This window comes from Phascolarctos cinereus, unplaced genomic scaffold, assembly GCF_003287225.1.
Source record: "Phascolarctos cinereus isolate Bilbo 61053 unplaced genomic scaffold, phaCin_HiC Scaffold_5;HRSCAF=322, whole genome shotgun sequence".
Lineage (NCBI taxonomy): Eukaryota > Metazoa > Chordata > Mammalia > Diprotodontia > Phascolarctidae > Phascolarctos > Phascolarctos cinereus.
Window position 1 is genome coordinate 140593476 of NW_027555958.1, and position 16932 is coordinate 140610407.

General features: G+C 41.4%; 1 protein-coding gene across 3 annotated transcripts in view; it reads left to right on the forward strand.

The window, feature by feature from the left end:
* Nucleotides 1-15308: 15308 nt before the first annotated feature.
* CEP85L (centrosomal protein 85L) overlaps nucleotides 15309-16932 on the forward strand; it is a 166545-nt gene continuing 164921 nt past the window's right edge. For all 3 annotated transcript variants that reach the window (XM_020971597.2, XM_020971600.2, XM_078155180.1), the window contains exon 1: nucleotides 15309-15465. In XM_020971597.2, the coding sequence (XP_020827256.1) occupies nucleotides 15402-15465 (64 nt within the window). In that variant the 5' untranslated portion in view covers nucleotides 15309-15401. The remainder of the gene's footprint in view (nucleotides 15466-16932) is intronic.

Below are 16932 nucleotides of genomic sequence, written 5' to 3' on the forward strand. Positions count from 1 at the left end.
CTGTTGTATATTGTTCCATGAAAAGGAAAATGAAATTTATATTTTAAAATGTATCAGTTTGAATGGGAATTGATTGTTTTTTTTATACTATAGAACACATGGCTTATTGTCAGCTCTATAAGATTAGTTAATTAAAAAAAATAAAAGCAGCTCTTTTTTTATATAAATTTATTTGTTTTTAGTTTTCAATATTTACTGCCACAAGATTTTGAGTTCCAAATTTTCACCCCATCTCGCCCCTCCTCCCACCCCAAGATGGCATGCATTCTGAATACCCCTTTCCCTAGTCTGCCCTCTCTTCTATCTCTGCCCCCCCCTTCTCTTATCCCCTTCCCCTTCTATTTTCCTGTAGGGCAGGACAGACTTCTGTACCCCATTTCCTGTATTTCTTATTTCCTAGTTGCATGTGAAAACTTTTTTTTTAAACATGTGTTTTTAAAACTTTGGGTTCCAAATTTTCTCTCTTCCTCCCTCCCCACCCACCCTCATTGAAAAGGCAAGCAACTCAATATAGGTTATACATGTGCAGTTATGCAAAACACATCCACAGTAGACATGTTGTGAAAAACGAACTCTATTTCCCTTATTCCTATCCTGCCCCCCCATTTATTCTATTCTTTCTTTTGACCCTGTCCCTCCTCAGAAGTATTTACTTCTGATTACCCCCTTTCCCAATCTGCCCTCCTCTCTATCATCCCTCCGCTGTCTTGTCCCCTTCCTCCCCTATTTTCCTGAGGGTAAGCGAGATTTCCATACCCAATTGCATGTGTATGTTTTTCTCTCCTTAAGCCAAATCCTATGAGAATATGATTCACTCATTCATTTCACCTTCCCCTGTTTCCCCTCCACTGTAAGAGCCTTTTCTTTTCTGGTTTTTTTTTGGGTGAGATAATTTACCCCATTCTACCTTTCCCTTTCTTCTTCTCCTAGTATAATCTTCTCTCATCCCTTAATTTTATTCTCCAGATATGACACCTTAATCTTCAACTCACCTTGTGCCCTCTACCTACCTACCTACCTATCTATATATCTATATCTATATCTATATCTATATCTATATCTATATCTATATCTATATCTATATCTATATCTATATCTATATCTATATCTATATCTATATCTATATCTATATCTATATCCATATCTATATCTATATCTATATCTATATCTATATCTATATCTAATCTATATCTATATCTATATCTATATCTATATATATCTATATCTATCTATCTATCTATCTATCTATCTATCTATCTATCTATCTATCTATCCATCTATCTACATAAATATAATTTTTCCCCCTCCAACTACCCTAAACCTGACAAAGGTCTCATGAGTTATAAACATCATCTTTCCATGCAAGAATGTGAACAGTTCAACCTTAATAAGTCTCTTATGATTTCTCTTTCCTGTTTACCTCTTCATGTTCCACTTGAGTCTTGTGTTTGAAAGTCAAATTTTCTATTCAGTTCTGGTCTTTTCATCAAGAATGCTTAAAAGTCCTCTATTTCACTGAATGACCATTTTTTCCCCTGAAGGATTGTACTCAGTTTTGCTGGGTAGGTGATTCTTGGTTGTAATCCTATCTCCTTTGCCCTCCAGAATATTATATTCCATGCCCTCTGGTCCTTTAATGTAGAAGCTGCTAAATCTTGTGTTATCCTGATTGTGTTTCCATAATACTTGAATTGTTTCCTTCTGGCAGCTTATAATATTTTCTCCTTGACCTGGGAACTCTGGAATTTAGCTACAATATTCCCGGGAGTTTTCCTTTGGGAATCACTTTCAGGAGGAGATCTGTGGATTCTTTCAATTTCTATTTTGCCCTCTGGTTCTAAAATATCAGGGCAGTTTTCCTTGATAATTTCTTGAAAAATGATGTCTAGGCTCTTTTTTTGATCATGGCTTTCAGATAGTCCAATAATTTTTAAATTCTCTCTCCTGGATCTATTTTCCAGGTCAGTTGTTTTTCCAATGAGATATTTCACATTGTTTTCTATTTTGTTTTCATTCTTTTGGATGTGTTTTACAGTGTCTTGATTTCTCATAAAGTCACTAGCTTCCAACTGCTCTATTCTCTTCAGTAAGCTTTTGGACTTCCTTTTCCATTTGTCCAATTTTCCTTTTTAGGGCATTCTTCTCCTCATTGGCTTTTTGGACCTCTTTTGCCATTTGGGTTAGGCTATTTTTTAAGGTGTTATTTTCTTCAGTATTTTTGGGGTCTCCTTTAGCAAGCTATTGACTTGTTTTTCATGATTTTCTTGCATCACTCTCATTTCTCTTCCCAGTTTTCCCTCTACTTCTCTTACTTGCTTCTCAAAATCCCTTTTGAGGTCTTTCAAGGCCTGGAACTGATTCATATTTTTCTTGGAGGCTTTGGATGTAGGAGCTTTGACTGTGTTTTCTTCTTCTGGTTGTATGTTTTGTTCTTCTTTGTCACCAAAGTAAGATAATATAGTCTGACTCTTTTTGTGATGCTTGCTCATGATCCCAGACAATTACTTGAGTTTTAAACTCTTTGTTAAGGTAAGAGTCTGCTTCCAATGTGGAGAATGTACTGTCCCAAGCTTCAGGGGTTTGTACAGCTGTTTTCAGAGATACTTGTAGGGACCTGTAAATTTTCAGTTCTTCCAAGGTGGTATGATAAGGGGCGAGGTATTTACTCTTTTCTTGGCCTTTAGTCTGGTCTGTCAGTGACCACAAGCACTCCTTTCTGTCCTGGAACTGTGAGGACAATTTGCTCTCCACAGCCACTCCAAGCTCTACCACACCAGCGTTCCTCCTCACCCCAGGACCTCCACCCAGAACTGTGACCCAGATCCAAGCACGGGCAAAGCAAGAGACTCCTGCCTCAGCACTGGCAAATAGATCCCTGAAATCCCCCTCTCATCAGCCACTTGATTCCTCCTTAGTCTGTGGGCTGGAAGCTCAGGATGCAGCCACCGCCGGGCACCCATGCTCTGAGCTCTGGAGCTGGCTCTGACCTAGCTCCTCTCTCACTGCAGAGACAGACTTTTCCCACTGACCTTCTAAGTTGTCTTTGGTGTTTGTGGGTTCAGAGGTCTGGAAGCTGCCACAACTGCTCATGATTCAGTCCTCCAAGGCCTGCTGCAGATTCGCTGCAGCCTGCGTGCCCACACCACACTGAGCTCCTCTCCCCGCCCAGCACGAAATACCTTTCTGGTCAACCATCCAGGTTGTCTTGGAGTGGAAATTTGCTTCACTCTGTCTTTTTGTGGGTTCTGCTGCTTTAGAATTTGTTTAGAGCCATTTTTTATAGATATTTGGAGGGGTTTGGGGAGGAACTTAAGCAAGTCACTGCTTTCACTCTGCCATCTTGGCTCCGCCTCTAAAAGCAGCTCTTAATGAGCTATAAATGAAAGGCTCATAGTGACATGAATTAAGACATTCATATGCTGTAAACACTATAGCCAAGTGGAAGTTGTTCTCCAGAAAAACAAAAATGCATGACACACTCTTAAGTTTAATCAGCATGATTAATAGTTTCTCTCCCACTTTCTTAAGCCTAAACAATCAACAAAACAGTACATCAAGGCTTGATCTGAGCTATAAATACTCATACTGAAAACTGAACAGAGAGGCCAGCTCCAGTAAAGTTCTGTGTATCTTAGTGCAGGTTTAAACTTTAATAACTTCCGAAGTATGAGTGCTACAAATGAACAAAACATCACTTGGAACTGTAAGTATTTAAATTTATCTTATACTTATTTAGATTTGTGAATTTTGAATAAAAAATTTTTAATTTTAATAATTCCAGGCACCTTGTTATTAGGTATTGTTTCTGGATGACACTTTTTCAGACTGGGGGACCTCTAGAAGAATAGTCTTGCTTGGTCACTTTTCTCATCTCATCTATCTTTATTTGATTTTTTTTGTTGTGAAGTTGCATCAAAAATTTCACATTTGCATCAAAACCTCTTTCTTTGGCTGATGTTAATGCAAGGGTTACACATATGATCCTTTCAGTCACAGAGTGGAAGCTGATTAAAATTTTTACCAAGTTCAAAATCAACTAGAGTGATGTATAGCCCAAGACAGAGGTTATGTCAAAATTTAATAAGAAAAACCTCTCATTTTACAATTTTAAATAATTAGTCTTTAAAATGTGTTTTTGTTTTTGTAAATTTGTAGCATTTGTGCTTCTGAAGTTATTAAAGTTTGAGACTGCACTAAGACATTTGGGACATCCTGTATTTCAGTATTTCAAAAGATGTGGGATCTCATGTGGCTACTCCCTTTGTGGATGCAGATCACTAAACTTCCATGCCAAAAGAACATATTACCTGGTAACTATATTTCCAGTTATGAGCTTCTCTAAACTTAGCTAGCTCAGTCCTCAGATGACAAAGACACAGTTCATCCTAGGGCCTGTTCTTGAAACTCTTGCCAGCTTGGGAAGGCTTGCTAGAGCTTAGGTTCTAATAACACAGCCACAGTGCCCAGTAAGTAAACTTCTCCCTTACAAGGTTGTAGCATATTTATACTGTATTTGCTTGTAGTGTTTAGAAAATATGTATAACTGAATCCGTGTCATCATGAGCTATTTAGTTACATTTCATTAAGAACTACTGTTATTTAAAATTTTTTTTAGACTTATAGAACTGACAATGTGCCAGATGTCCTATTCTATTCTTTTTTTAACAGGAATTAATTCTCTCTTAAACCTATACATTTTTAAGTATGCATTTTATCTTCCATCCCATGGAAAGATATACAGGAGCAAATGCTTGTGACTCTTAAAATTGGCAGCTCACCTGTAACACCTGATTTTAGAGAGTTGCCTGAGGCCCAAAAAGGACCGGTGTCAGAGGCAGGATTTAAGTGGTATTCTCCCTTTCCCCAGCCAAAGCCACTATTCCGTGCAATCTCTCAAGGACATAAGGAAAAAAAAATAAGGAAAATGAGCAAGCAAGATGAAAATGACACCCACAGAGCCAAGAAGTTGTGTCTATAAACTATCACTATTTATTGATTGTTATTGGTTGTTAAGAAGATAGACTCAAAAGACACTAAAACTTTTGGAATACTTTACAGAGGTAAAGAAAAAAAGGATTGTTTTAATACCCTAAAACTGCACTAAGACTTTTGGGGCACCACACAGATAACATTGTTGATAGTGTAATAACTTGTTGCTATTATCATTTTAACCATGCAGTTTTTAGTCAGTGTGTGTGTGTATGTCACTGTATATGTAGTCTTCACTCTGCATCACTTCCTGTAAACCTGTAAATTATTGATAGAAATATATTGCTTTTGAAAACTATGTCAAGATGAGACATCGAAGTAGGATTTCTATGTTTCAAGTTTGTATAAGAAAATATTTATCAGATTTTCTGGATATTATTATATCTGGACACAGCAGGGGCATATGTTTAAATTACACGACCTCAAGCAAAATATCACAAAAGAGTGTTTCATGGGGTCCTAAGCACTTCAGAGGCTGCTTAGATGGTAGTTAAACCCCTGGACCACAGATATCATCATATTTGTCTACCATCTGATGTATTGAAATTCTTTTGATAGGAAACTTAATAATCTTAAACAAGATGTAATGAACTTCATTTTCTTGGCACCTTAGGGGGAAGGTAATAGTAGTAGAATTTTTTGAGTTTCTGTCATTTGTGCAGAGAAGCACAACTAATGAAATAATATCCTAATGTCTTCAATTAATTCTACAGTTTCCAGAAGTTTCTGACTTCCTTTAAGGAGTAACCTCTATCAAGGTGACAAAATCCACTAAAGTTGTGGCAGTTAGCAAAGCAGATGAAGTGCATCAGAAGTAATTACGTCTCCACTTTGGCTTGCAAAAGTGATGGCCAGCTGAGATATTGAAGAAGGGAGAGTAGTTGCAATTGTTCCTGCATTTAAGACTTGCTGCAATCTTGCTGCAGAACTGGTTAAGGATGCAGGTGCATCTGCAAAGTGTTTACCCTGGGAACACTTCATTTTTGCTTTGCAAAGAAGAGGAATTGTGATAGTCACATGTCTCCACACCTTGTGCATGTTGTTTACCCTAGGTTGTGCTTAGTACCTGTGTTGGAGCAGTGATCATCTTACTGGAAGGGTGAGTTTTTGATAACGTGAAAATTCTGATATAGCCTAGCTCTAGACCATGTATCTGTGAAAGAGATTTGAGACTGGCTTCTTGGTTTCCTACAAGTCTCAGCTACAATCCCACCTTCTGGGGCTGTTAGGTGGCACAGTGGATAGCATACCAGCCCTGGAGCCAGGAGGACCTGAGTTCAAATTTGGCCTCAGACACATAATATTTCCCAGCTGTATGACTCTGGGCAAGTCACTTAACCCCAATTGCCTCACTAAAGAAAAAAAAAATTCCATCTTCTGCAAGAAGCCTTACTTGGTGCCTTCTTTCTGCGATTACCTCCAATTTTTATGTATAATTTTGTGCATGTTGTCTCCCCTATTAGAATGTGAACCCTTTGAAGGCAGGGATTGTTTTTGCTTCTGTGTTCCCAAGAAGCTTAATGAATGCTTATTGATTGACTTCCTAACCTATGAGAGGTGTGCTTGAGACTCTTTGAAATTACGGTGCCCTGGGAATCATGGAAACCACTCCTTTCACTTTGAAAGGACTAACTTACAAGTGTGTTGGTGTCATAGTAAGAGTGGACTATTAATGTCACGTTGGCCATTCTTCAAATACAGACAGCTGTAGCAGTCTCCTCTGGGCAGTCCTCTCTGTTAAGTAAAGCTGCCCATCTTTAAAGGCCCACAGGAGGAGACCAGCGTGAACCATAATTTAAAATTCAGCCTTGCACTTGTAAGAGACTGGGCAAGGGAGGCTTTTGTAATAGGAAAATGAGGAAGGTTTCTTGAGTGAGCAGCTCATCGGATGGAAGAAGGACTGCATTGTTGGTAGGTTATAAATGCTTTAAGTGTGAATTTATAACTGTGTCCAGTACCTCTAGACACACACATACACATGCATGAACACCCCCCCCCCACATTCCCAAGCCTTCTCTAAGTTCTGGGTCCATTGGTTACATCATATTTGTTATCTGTTGACTACAGGAACTCAGAAATGCCAACTTAAAGAGATGATATAAGACTAAATATGAGCCGGGGCTACTTGTCACAGTCTACCTACGCCTCCTGAGATTACTTCATGGGGCTCAGCACTAGGAACCTAGGAAATCAAACCCCCTTACTATCTGGCAGAATTTGAGACACAAGTCACTAGAACCCCTTCTTTATGTCAGTCAGCTTCAAGGATTTACCCTCTTAAAGTCCATGGGACCATCACGGATAGAGGAAACAATTGCAGTTACATTGTCACATGGTTTTATTTGTCTTGGCTCTTAGTCAGCGCCTGTTTTGGAAATGTAACACCATGACCTGTGTGTTAGGACTGGAGACTGATAGTTTCTATCCATGAATTTTGACAGCAATTATACATATATGCATGAATGTATGCATAATATATCTATGTCTCTGTGTATGTATAATATACACATACATACATAGGCACACATATATATATATATACACTCACACATACACAAATGGACACGTTCGCATAGCTAGTAAGTGTCAAGTGTTTGGTCTGAGGTCGGATTTGAACTCAGGTCCTCCTGACTTCAGGGCCAGTGCTCTATCTACTGTGCCACCTAGCTTGCCCGTAAGCTCTGTAAGACTGTAAGTTGCAGAGAAGGTGCTGACTTGGACAGGTAGAGGGGGAAGAGGTATACCAATGAAATCACAGAGCCAGTTCCTATCTTTATTACCTATTTTCAGTTGGGAAAAAGCATTTACTGTTGGTTGTAATACTTAGAAATGTTCTAAATGATGAAATTGAACAATTTATTCTCAGGATATTTGGTTTCTGCAAATCTTACCAGATGAAAAGACCTAGCTAGTTCAGTGGTCTTTTGGATTAAGGAATATGGGGACCAAGTTGGGTTCATGGCCGTGGTCAACAGGAACCTTCCATCCCGAGGACGTGTTGTCATGATTAGTGACTGTCTCTCTTTGACCCCTATTTCAGAAAAGTCCCAGATATTTCCTTGTTCTTCCACCATCTCCTCTGTAGCCGCATAAAGAGTTGTACCCTTTCCTCCCACTCACAGTTCTGGAATAGTGAACCATGTTCTAATCACCTCAGCCTTGTTCCTCATGAGTATGTCAGACTAGTCCCCTTGGAACCCATTCCATAGCCCTGTAATCTTCAGGACTAAAGTGTCCTTGCTCCTTTACCACTTCTCTACTTGTGTTTTCTCCCACTAGTTGGGGGAGTCCTAATCTCTTGTAAACAGGAACAAGTAGGGGTCCATTTTCTCTCAAGCTATAGGATTAGCAAATGAGTTAGGGCCTTGCTTTAATGGGCTGCCCCCCAATTATTGTGCTAAAATGGCAGGTGATCTGCCTTCAGAATGGGATGGCTTCAGACTCTTATCTAGCTCTGTGACCTCAGTCAAGTCACTTAACCCCGCCTGCCTTAGTTTTCTCACCTATATAATGGGGAAAATAATAGTACCTACCTCTCAGGGTTGTTGTGAGGATGAGATAATATTTGTTAAGTACATTGTAACTCTTAATATGTTATTTAAATGCTATGATGATGATGATGACAATGACACCATTTCTATTCAAAGGCAGGTAGAAGATAGTGCCTGAGAATGGTGGTAACATTCAAGTATCGTTTTTTTTTTTAGCCATTTTCCAACTGATATGGCCTGCAAATTCCCACTAGAAACCCAATGATACACAGAAGTAATTATTATTAATTTTTTTGGCGAGGCAATCGGGGTTAAATGACTTGCCCAGGGTCACATAGCTAATGACTATCTCGTGCCTGAGACCGAATTTGAACTCAGGTCCTCCTGACTCCAGGGCCTGTTCTCTATCCACTGCGCCACCTAGCTTCCCCTAGAAGTAATTCTTTCTGTAAAAAGTAAATGTAACAGAGGCTCTCAAAAAGAGGCAGGTTTTACTTTCATAATACAAAGAGTAAGATTGGAATCATAAACTTAAATGGCTTGTCCAGAGAAATAAAAGCTCTAAAAGACAATAAAAATGAATTCTAATTACAATAAATTAAATCAACAAGCATTTATTAAGATCTTACTATACGTCATGCACTGTGCTAAGAGCTGGGAATACAAATCCAAATAGTACCTGCCTTCAAAGAGCTTACAATCTAATGGGATAAAGCATAAAAGGGAGATGAAAAGGGAAGGGGAGGAGGTGAAGGTATCCAGTCACAAGGCAAGCATGGTGGAAAAAGTCCATAGAGTCAAGAGTAGGGTCTGGAGAGAAATGAAGACATAGATGGTCTGGGCCATTTTTCTGAAAATGGAGATTCTTGGAGGAATAAACCAATCAGAGGAAGGATCCTCTGGGGTGGAGTATACATCTTATGTTAGAAAGCCTGGTGCTTAATGAACTTTCTGGGTGAAGAAGCCTCAAGGTTGTTTGAACTTCCAGGGTGAGAGGCTGCTGTGGCATGGTGGAGAAAGTCTGGAAAGTCAGAAATGGAGTGGAGAGAAGAATAAATACATGGATGACCTGGGCACTTTCTTTAAGATGGTTCTTTGAGAAGCCAATCAGAGTAGGGGACTACAGGGGCAGAGAGTACTTTCAGTGCAATTATTATTGTTAAAAATAATTTTATTATTCTAAATTATTTAGAATAATAGCATTTTAATCTGATAGGGAACTTTAGAGATTATCCATTTGAACCCTTGTATTTTGTAGATGACGAAATGATGTGCTGGGATGACTTGCCCAAACACACAGTAAAAATGGTAGAGTCAAGACTAGGAACCCTGGTTCCTAGTCCAATATTTTAATTACAAAGATTGCCTTTTATTCTAGTTTTTTGTTATGACCTTGAATAAATTTTCTTCTATTAGTTTAATTAACTGTAAAATTGAAGTGATTAGTGAACTTAAAAATCATAAAGCTATTTAATAGAATTTCCCTTAAATGGGCTAAAAACATTTGTAAACATGAAATTCTTATTAATTATTCCTTACAGTTGTGGGGCAGCTAGGTGTTGAAGTGGATATAGTGCCAGGCCTGGAGTCAGGAAAACCTGAGATCAAATTTGGCACTGTGTGACCCTAGGCAAATCACTTAACACTGTTTGTTTCAGTTTCCTCATTTGTGAAATGAGCTGGACAAGGAAGTGGCAAACCACTCCAGTGTGTCTGCCAAGAAAGGCCCACCTGGGGTCATGAAAAATTGGACACAATTGAAACGACTGAACAACACTTAACCATTGTCATTGGATTTTATATTCCATTTAAAATAGCATTTGTAGAGATCTTATTTTTGTTATTGTGACCAGTAAATTTATATCTCTTGTAAAGTAAATTCAAAGCAACTTAAAATTATTTAGGTTAGAGGCATGATTTTTTTTCTCCAGGGAGACTATAACTTAGCATTATTTTCATATATAAATATATACGGAAGCCTTAATCTAATGCTTCACTATGGCACGGAGGGAGCCCTGGGCTCTCAAAGGCTATGCTAGCACAACACAAGTTCTGGCAGGTTCTACCATGTTGGAAAGGTTTTGAGTATGGGCCCAAAAATGAAGTCTATGTCTGTCTTACTAGGAACTAGTGTAGCTAAATTTGGAAAGGCTTGTTACCCTGTTGGCCAGAGGATGATGGCTCTTTGGATCATGGCAACTCTCAAAGAAAGACCATTTTACATATCATATGCAGTCTGTATCTGTAGAAAGGGTATCCAAACTGATAAAATTACAAATCCTTGAAGAATGGAAATATATTGCTCTATGTAATAGTTATTTATCATGTTTATGATATTTATAACTATTAAATGTTATTTTATACAGTAGTTGTTATTTTAGTATGCAATAGAGGCCTTTTCTGATATAAGTAATCTTTATTTTGCCTGTCTCTAGTTTGGATTTTCTCAGTAGGGCATACTTGTGTGTATATTTTTGTTGTTCAGTTGTATCTGTTTGTGACCCCATTTGGAGTTTTCTTTGCAAAGATGCTGGAGGGCTTTGCTATGTCCTTTTCTTTTTTTTTTGCTTTTTGGTGAGGCAATCCAGGTTAAGTGACTTGCCCAAGGTCACATAGCTAGTAAGTGTCAAGTATGTGAGGCTGGATTTGAATTCAGGTCCTCCTGACTCCAGGGTTGATGCTCTATCCACTGCTATTTCCTTTTCCAGCTCATTTTCAAATGAGGAAACTGAGGCAAACAAGGTTAAGGAATTTGCCCAGGGTCACAGGGCCATATTTGAACTCAAGAAGATATCTTTGTGACTTTAGAGCTGGCACTCTATCCACTGTACAAATTTGATGCTGGAAATAAACAAATACATAAATACATACTCACACACACACACACACATATATACGTATGTACATTTATATATGTATGTATATATACTTGATGAATATATGTAGCTATATAAATATATAAAATATAATGAAGCATTGATTTACATAATATCATAGTATTTGTTTATTTAGTAAATATTTATTTAGCAATCTCTACATCCATAGAATTGTGCTAGGAGCTTTAGAGAATACCAAAAAGTAAAAGATAAAGGTCATACACTCACAGAATCACATATTTAGACCATTAGCCCCAATCCCTTTATTGTATTGAGGCCAAGAGATATTAAATGACTTGCCGCAAGGCCACTCTGGTAATAAATGGGATAAGCAGGCTCTGAATTCAGATCTTCTTACTCCAAATCCAGTATTCTTTCCTTTGTACCATTCTGCATCTTTTCTTAATAGAAAGTCAGAAGTTGCTCCAAGAAATATCCATCCATCCTCTAACAATTGTGGAGGATGGAAATCTTATATAATAATTAAATGTTTTATATATATAACAGCTATATGTATATATGTATATACAAATGCAGCTATATATGAGAATTAAAAATGTTGACCTCATTGATATTTACCTTTTCTTTTTAAATTAAGAAGCAAAAACAATGAGATTTGTTCCCCAAATCATTATTCCCCAAAAAGAGATTTTGTTACTACTGTGGTGGTGATAAAGAAAATTAAATAGCCCTATGAAGTCCAAGAAAAATCAGAGGTATATTATTAAACTATGAATACATCTCAGTTTGTATTTACAGGAATTAATGCTAATGATCACCAAGGGCTTAGAAATACAAGTAAAAGAAACCTCCCCAGGTTGCCCCAAACTTTGTAAGCTATCCTTTACCCAAGTTCCTAGCTAGAACATCCTGATCCCCTTTTGAGCTAGAAGTGGCCCCAAACAAGAATGGTCTTTTTCCTTCTAAGCACATGCAAGCTGAATTTATCCCCTACATATTCTTACTTCCTCTAGAATCTGTAACTATAGCTTTGGCTGTGAGTCCAGGCCTGGAGCAGGTATCACTTTGTGGCTCCTCCTTCCCCCCCAAGTATTCCTCCTAAACTTCAGACCTGCAAGTTTATTCACCTTTCCCACCTCAGATCCACAGACTACTGTCCTTATTCTGCTGTTCTCTGGATAAGAAAGATCTTTTATATCTGGCCTCCAAAGATTTCTCTCTCTGAGTTTCAACCTTTATTCAAGACATTCAACAAAAATTTAGCACCTATTGTGTGCAGATCACTGTGCGAGGTGCAGTCAGATATACAAAGTTTAGATAAAGGATAGTCCCTGAACTCACAAATTCTTGACTACTTAGATGGATAAGATACAAACACAGATAGCTATAATGTATAATATTAAATAAGTTCACTAGAAAGTTGCAAAACAATGCTGTGTGAAGTCCAAGAGGAAAGGTTATTGCCAATAGGAGAATCAGGAAAGATGACTCTGTGGAGGAGTGGCATTTGAATTGGGTAGTTCCAGAATGAGGAGGTCTTTGAATGCTTTGACAAGGGACTTGAACTTTATTTACTGACCCCCTAGTAGTTATCTATACCATGAAAAGCAGATGGCTTTGATTGCTGGAGGTGAGCGTGCAAAGTACGATCTTTCTCACTTAGTCTCTGTGTAATGGAGGTTTATAGTGGTTAAAAAGACTTGCTCTGCTAGTTAAGTGTCAGAGGAAGGACTCAATCCAGTAGGCCACAGAGATAAAACTCAAACCTGATTTTGTGTCAGGAGTTCTAGTAATGAGGTTCATAAGGCTAATATGAATTGAAAGATGTAGTCTCAATACAATTCTTCTTAGAAGCATTTAAATACTGTTAGAGCAATTAAAATTTCTATTAATAATGGTCCTAATAGATGTACATTAACATACAGCTGCCATGGAAACTATCTAAGGAGTAATTATCCTATTATACATGATCTTTAAGATTAAAAAAAAGGAGGCACGGCTATTCCTGACACCTTCTATTTTTCTCCCTGGAGCCTTGTTTTTTCCTTTGGGACTATTTGTGCTTCCCTAATTGCTACATGCAGAGGAATGGGAGGAAATTGAAATTTCCCAGGCAGAATAGACAACGCAGTTTTCCAGGAGATGGGCAGGAAACTGGAGGTGATTTGGCTCACTCTCTATGCAATTTGGCCCTCTTCTGCCTACTTTTTGCTGTTTATCACAAAGATCTCATCATGAGAGTAGAATAAAGGTTTCTAATCACTACTGCTCATCTCTGAACTTTGATGGGATTTATTACCATGGTCTTTTCTTCCTTAAATCAACAATTTAACAATTATCTTCTATTTCTTCATCTGTGTAAATGTTTGTAAAACAGACCTCCCCCTGGTCCCTCCCATGTCACCTCTAAGAAGGCCTGGACTGCTTTTCATTTAGTGTGCTTTCCAGGTTCCTTTTCCACTTTTTTGTTCAGAATTGATTAAAAAAAAAGTATTTATCTTTTGTTTTGCACAACCTGTAATTTTAGAATATAGCCTCTAACCAACCCATCAATTGAGTCTGACCAGAAATAAAATATTCCACTTCCATAGTCTTTCCCCTCTTCAGTGAAGTACATTTTCTTATCACTTCTTGGAGGCCTAGCTTCAGAAGTGATTTCTGCAGTGAGGGAAACTCCCTTCAGCTACATATATTGACAACCATCCTGCCCCAGGTAGTCAGAGTGGCCTGGGGTACTAAGAAGTTAAGGAATGGTAGGGACTAGTCGAGGGGCTTTCCAACTCCCAAAGTTCCCTACACACATGAAATCATAGATCTAGCCGCCCTTCTTGTTGTTCAGTCATTTCAGAAACCCCATTTGGGGTTTTCTTGGCAAAGATACTGGGCTGGTTTGCCATTTCTTTCTCCAGTTCACATTACAGATGAGGTAATGATGATTCATTAAGCTCCAACTCAGTGTCAAGCCTCGTGCTAAGCGCTTGGCATACCAAAGAAAGGCAAAGCAGTCCCTGCCTTCAAGGAACTTACAATCTACCAGGTTACTGGTTTATTCTTACATTAGTCCTGTTAAGTTAGGTCATTATCCTTACCCCTCCTCTTTTACAGACAAGGAAATCAAGGTTCAGTCATTTGCCCGGGGGGAGGGGTAACAAAAGCTGGTAAACCTTAGGCTTGGAATTTGAAGCCAGGTTTTTCTCATTCAAGTCCAAAGTCACATGATATATCAAATCAGACCAGGATCGGTTGGTCTCCAACGACTTCAGGCAGGAGTTGGGAGGTCCGGAGCCTGCCCGCCCTTGGGGTGCGGGGGACGACGAGGGGACCCTAGATGCTCACAGGGCATAGAACTGCATGGGGTGGGAGAGGGCTTCCCAACGGTCACGTGGTTCACACCGCCGGCGTAGGGAAGACGGCCGGGAGGGTGCTGGCTGGACGGCCTCCCGAGGCCGGGCTGGGCCGGCAGTGCGGAGCGAGGAGGATGCTCGAGCCGGAGGCGCTCCCGCCGGGGGCTCGGTCGCTAGGTCGAGGCCGCGGGTCCTCGGGTGTCTCGGAAATCCTAGTCGCGATCCCACCTTGCCCGCTCGGACCGCTGGTCGGTCATACAGCCGCAGCGCCTCAGCCCGCCTCCTCGCGGTTCGCCCAGCGCCCCGCGGATTATGTAAGGACCGCCGGCCCCGCCTCGCCGCGCCCCGCCCCTGCCGGCCTCCGAGGGGCGGAGGACGGAGGAGGCGGAGAGAAGCGGGTACCGCCGCCGCCGCCACTGCCGCCGCCGCAGCCAACTTCAGACTATACTGCGAAGCCCGGCCGCAAGAAGCCGGGCCCCGGATCCTCGGTCGCCCGGAGCGGGCCATGGCAGCCGGCGCCCCGCCCCTGAAGCCGACCCCGACGCCGGCCCGACGCTGAGCAGCCGAGCCCGCCGAGCCCCCGATCCGCCGTGCAGTCCCGCGTTAGCCGTCCCTGCCGCCGCCGCGGCTCGGGCTTCTCTGCTCCTACTCCTTTTCCGCACAAGTTTCCGCCGCCTAGAAAAGCAGCCGCGGAAGGACCAGCTAAGGGCCGAGGTCCCGCAGTCCCCGGCCAGCTGGCCATGTGGGGGCGATTCCTGTCCCTGGAGCCAGGCGGCCCCGGCGGAGTCCGCAGCTACCCCACGGGTAAGAACCGAGCGGCCGGGAACGGCCAGGCCCGGGGCGCCCCGCGCGGCTGCCCTGCCCGGCCCTAGCCGGCCGGGCCGAGTGGAGTGCCCCCACCCGCTCTTTCTCACGCTTCGCCCCAGTTCTCTCCATCCCTCCTTCCTCCTCCTCCTCCTCCTCTTCTTCTCCTCCTCCTGTCGGCTTGAGGCTGCACGAGTGACATCTGGCTGGGCCCCTGGACGCATTCTGCTCTCCCCCCGCCCCTGGGGCCAGCGCCCCCGCCTCAGCCTTAACGCCGCCTGCTCCCCCCAAATCTCCAGACCACCCCAACCCCCCAATTCCAGGCTTGGCGGGGCCTCCTCCTGGTTCGGTCGCTGCCTTTGTTGCCCCCTCATTGCCCCATTCTGGGTTGTGGAGTAGATTTTAAAATGATCCTCCCCCAAGAAGGAATTGCGGAAGGGAGAGGAGTTGGGGTGCCCCCAGCCCCCGGCCTGGAAGCGGGGGAAGGGTTCTGCTCTGGGGCTGCTGCAGTGCGGAGGGGGGCGGGAAATGCAGTTAATGGTGTGGCTCTTTGTGGGTGTGTTTCATTTTTTTTGGGGGGGGAACGGCAGAAAGAGCCCCCAGGCTTCTGTAGTCGCCCCTAGCAAGAGGAAGTAACGTCTCCCCTGCGCCTTAGGGAGGCGGGTTCTCTCCGCTTCTCCCCTGGTGGCCGGGAACGGCCGGGTGGTAATTTGAGCCTCCTTATGTCAGGAGGAGGCAGCGAGAAAAAACCGCTATTTCGAGGGCTTGTTTCTGGGGCAGGCGAGGCGGCCCTCAGTGTCAGCGTTTGAAGGGACGTGGAAGTCAATCTGAGAACTGTGCTTTCCCTTCTCCCCTTCTCCTCGTGCCTAAGGGGTTCGCAAGGGGGGCCCTGGGGCCTAAAAAAGCCACCGACCTTGAATCAAGATGTTGGACCCTCTCTTTGCCTCTCTCCGGGATGGATAATAAGGGAGCGAAGTCATTTGTACCTTGCATTCTCTCTTGCTTGCTGCAGGAACTCTTTTGGGTGACTACATGGTACAGGTTTACCGTTTACTTTCTACTTGCTTGTGTCATTTGTGACACTGAATTTTAAGTAGGATCCAAGTTGGAGTTAGCCCCCTAAAAAAGTCTCTTATTGCCATCTAAATTTGGGCAAGCAGTAGATGACTTTGGTCCTGAGCTTCTGTATAGAATGGGTTTGTTGTTTTGCCCACTGCAGGTAAGAGTTTGCAGTAAAACTTCAAGCTTATATTTACAAAATAAAACCTGAAGTATTTGCCTTTCTTTGCAAAATTTAGCCAGGACTAAAACCAGTATGTCAGTTAAATCAGAACTTCAAATAAAATAATTAAAAGTCAGATCAGAAATTTGGGGTGTGGTTTTTTGACAATTATATGTGAGTATTAATACTAAGACAAGAGTTTTGAAAACTATATGCTTTTATTGTTTTGGACATTCATTGTCAAA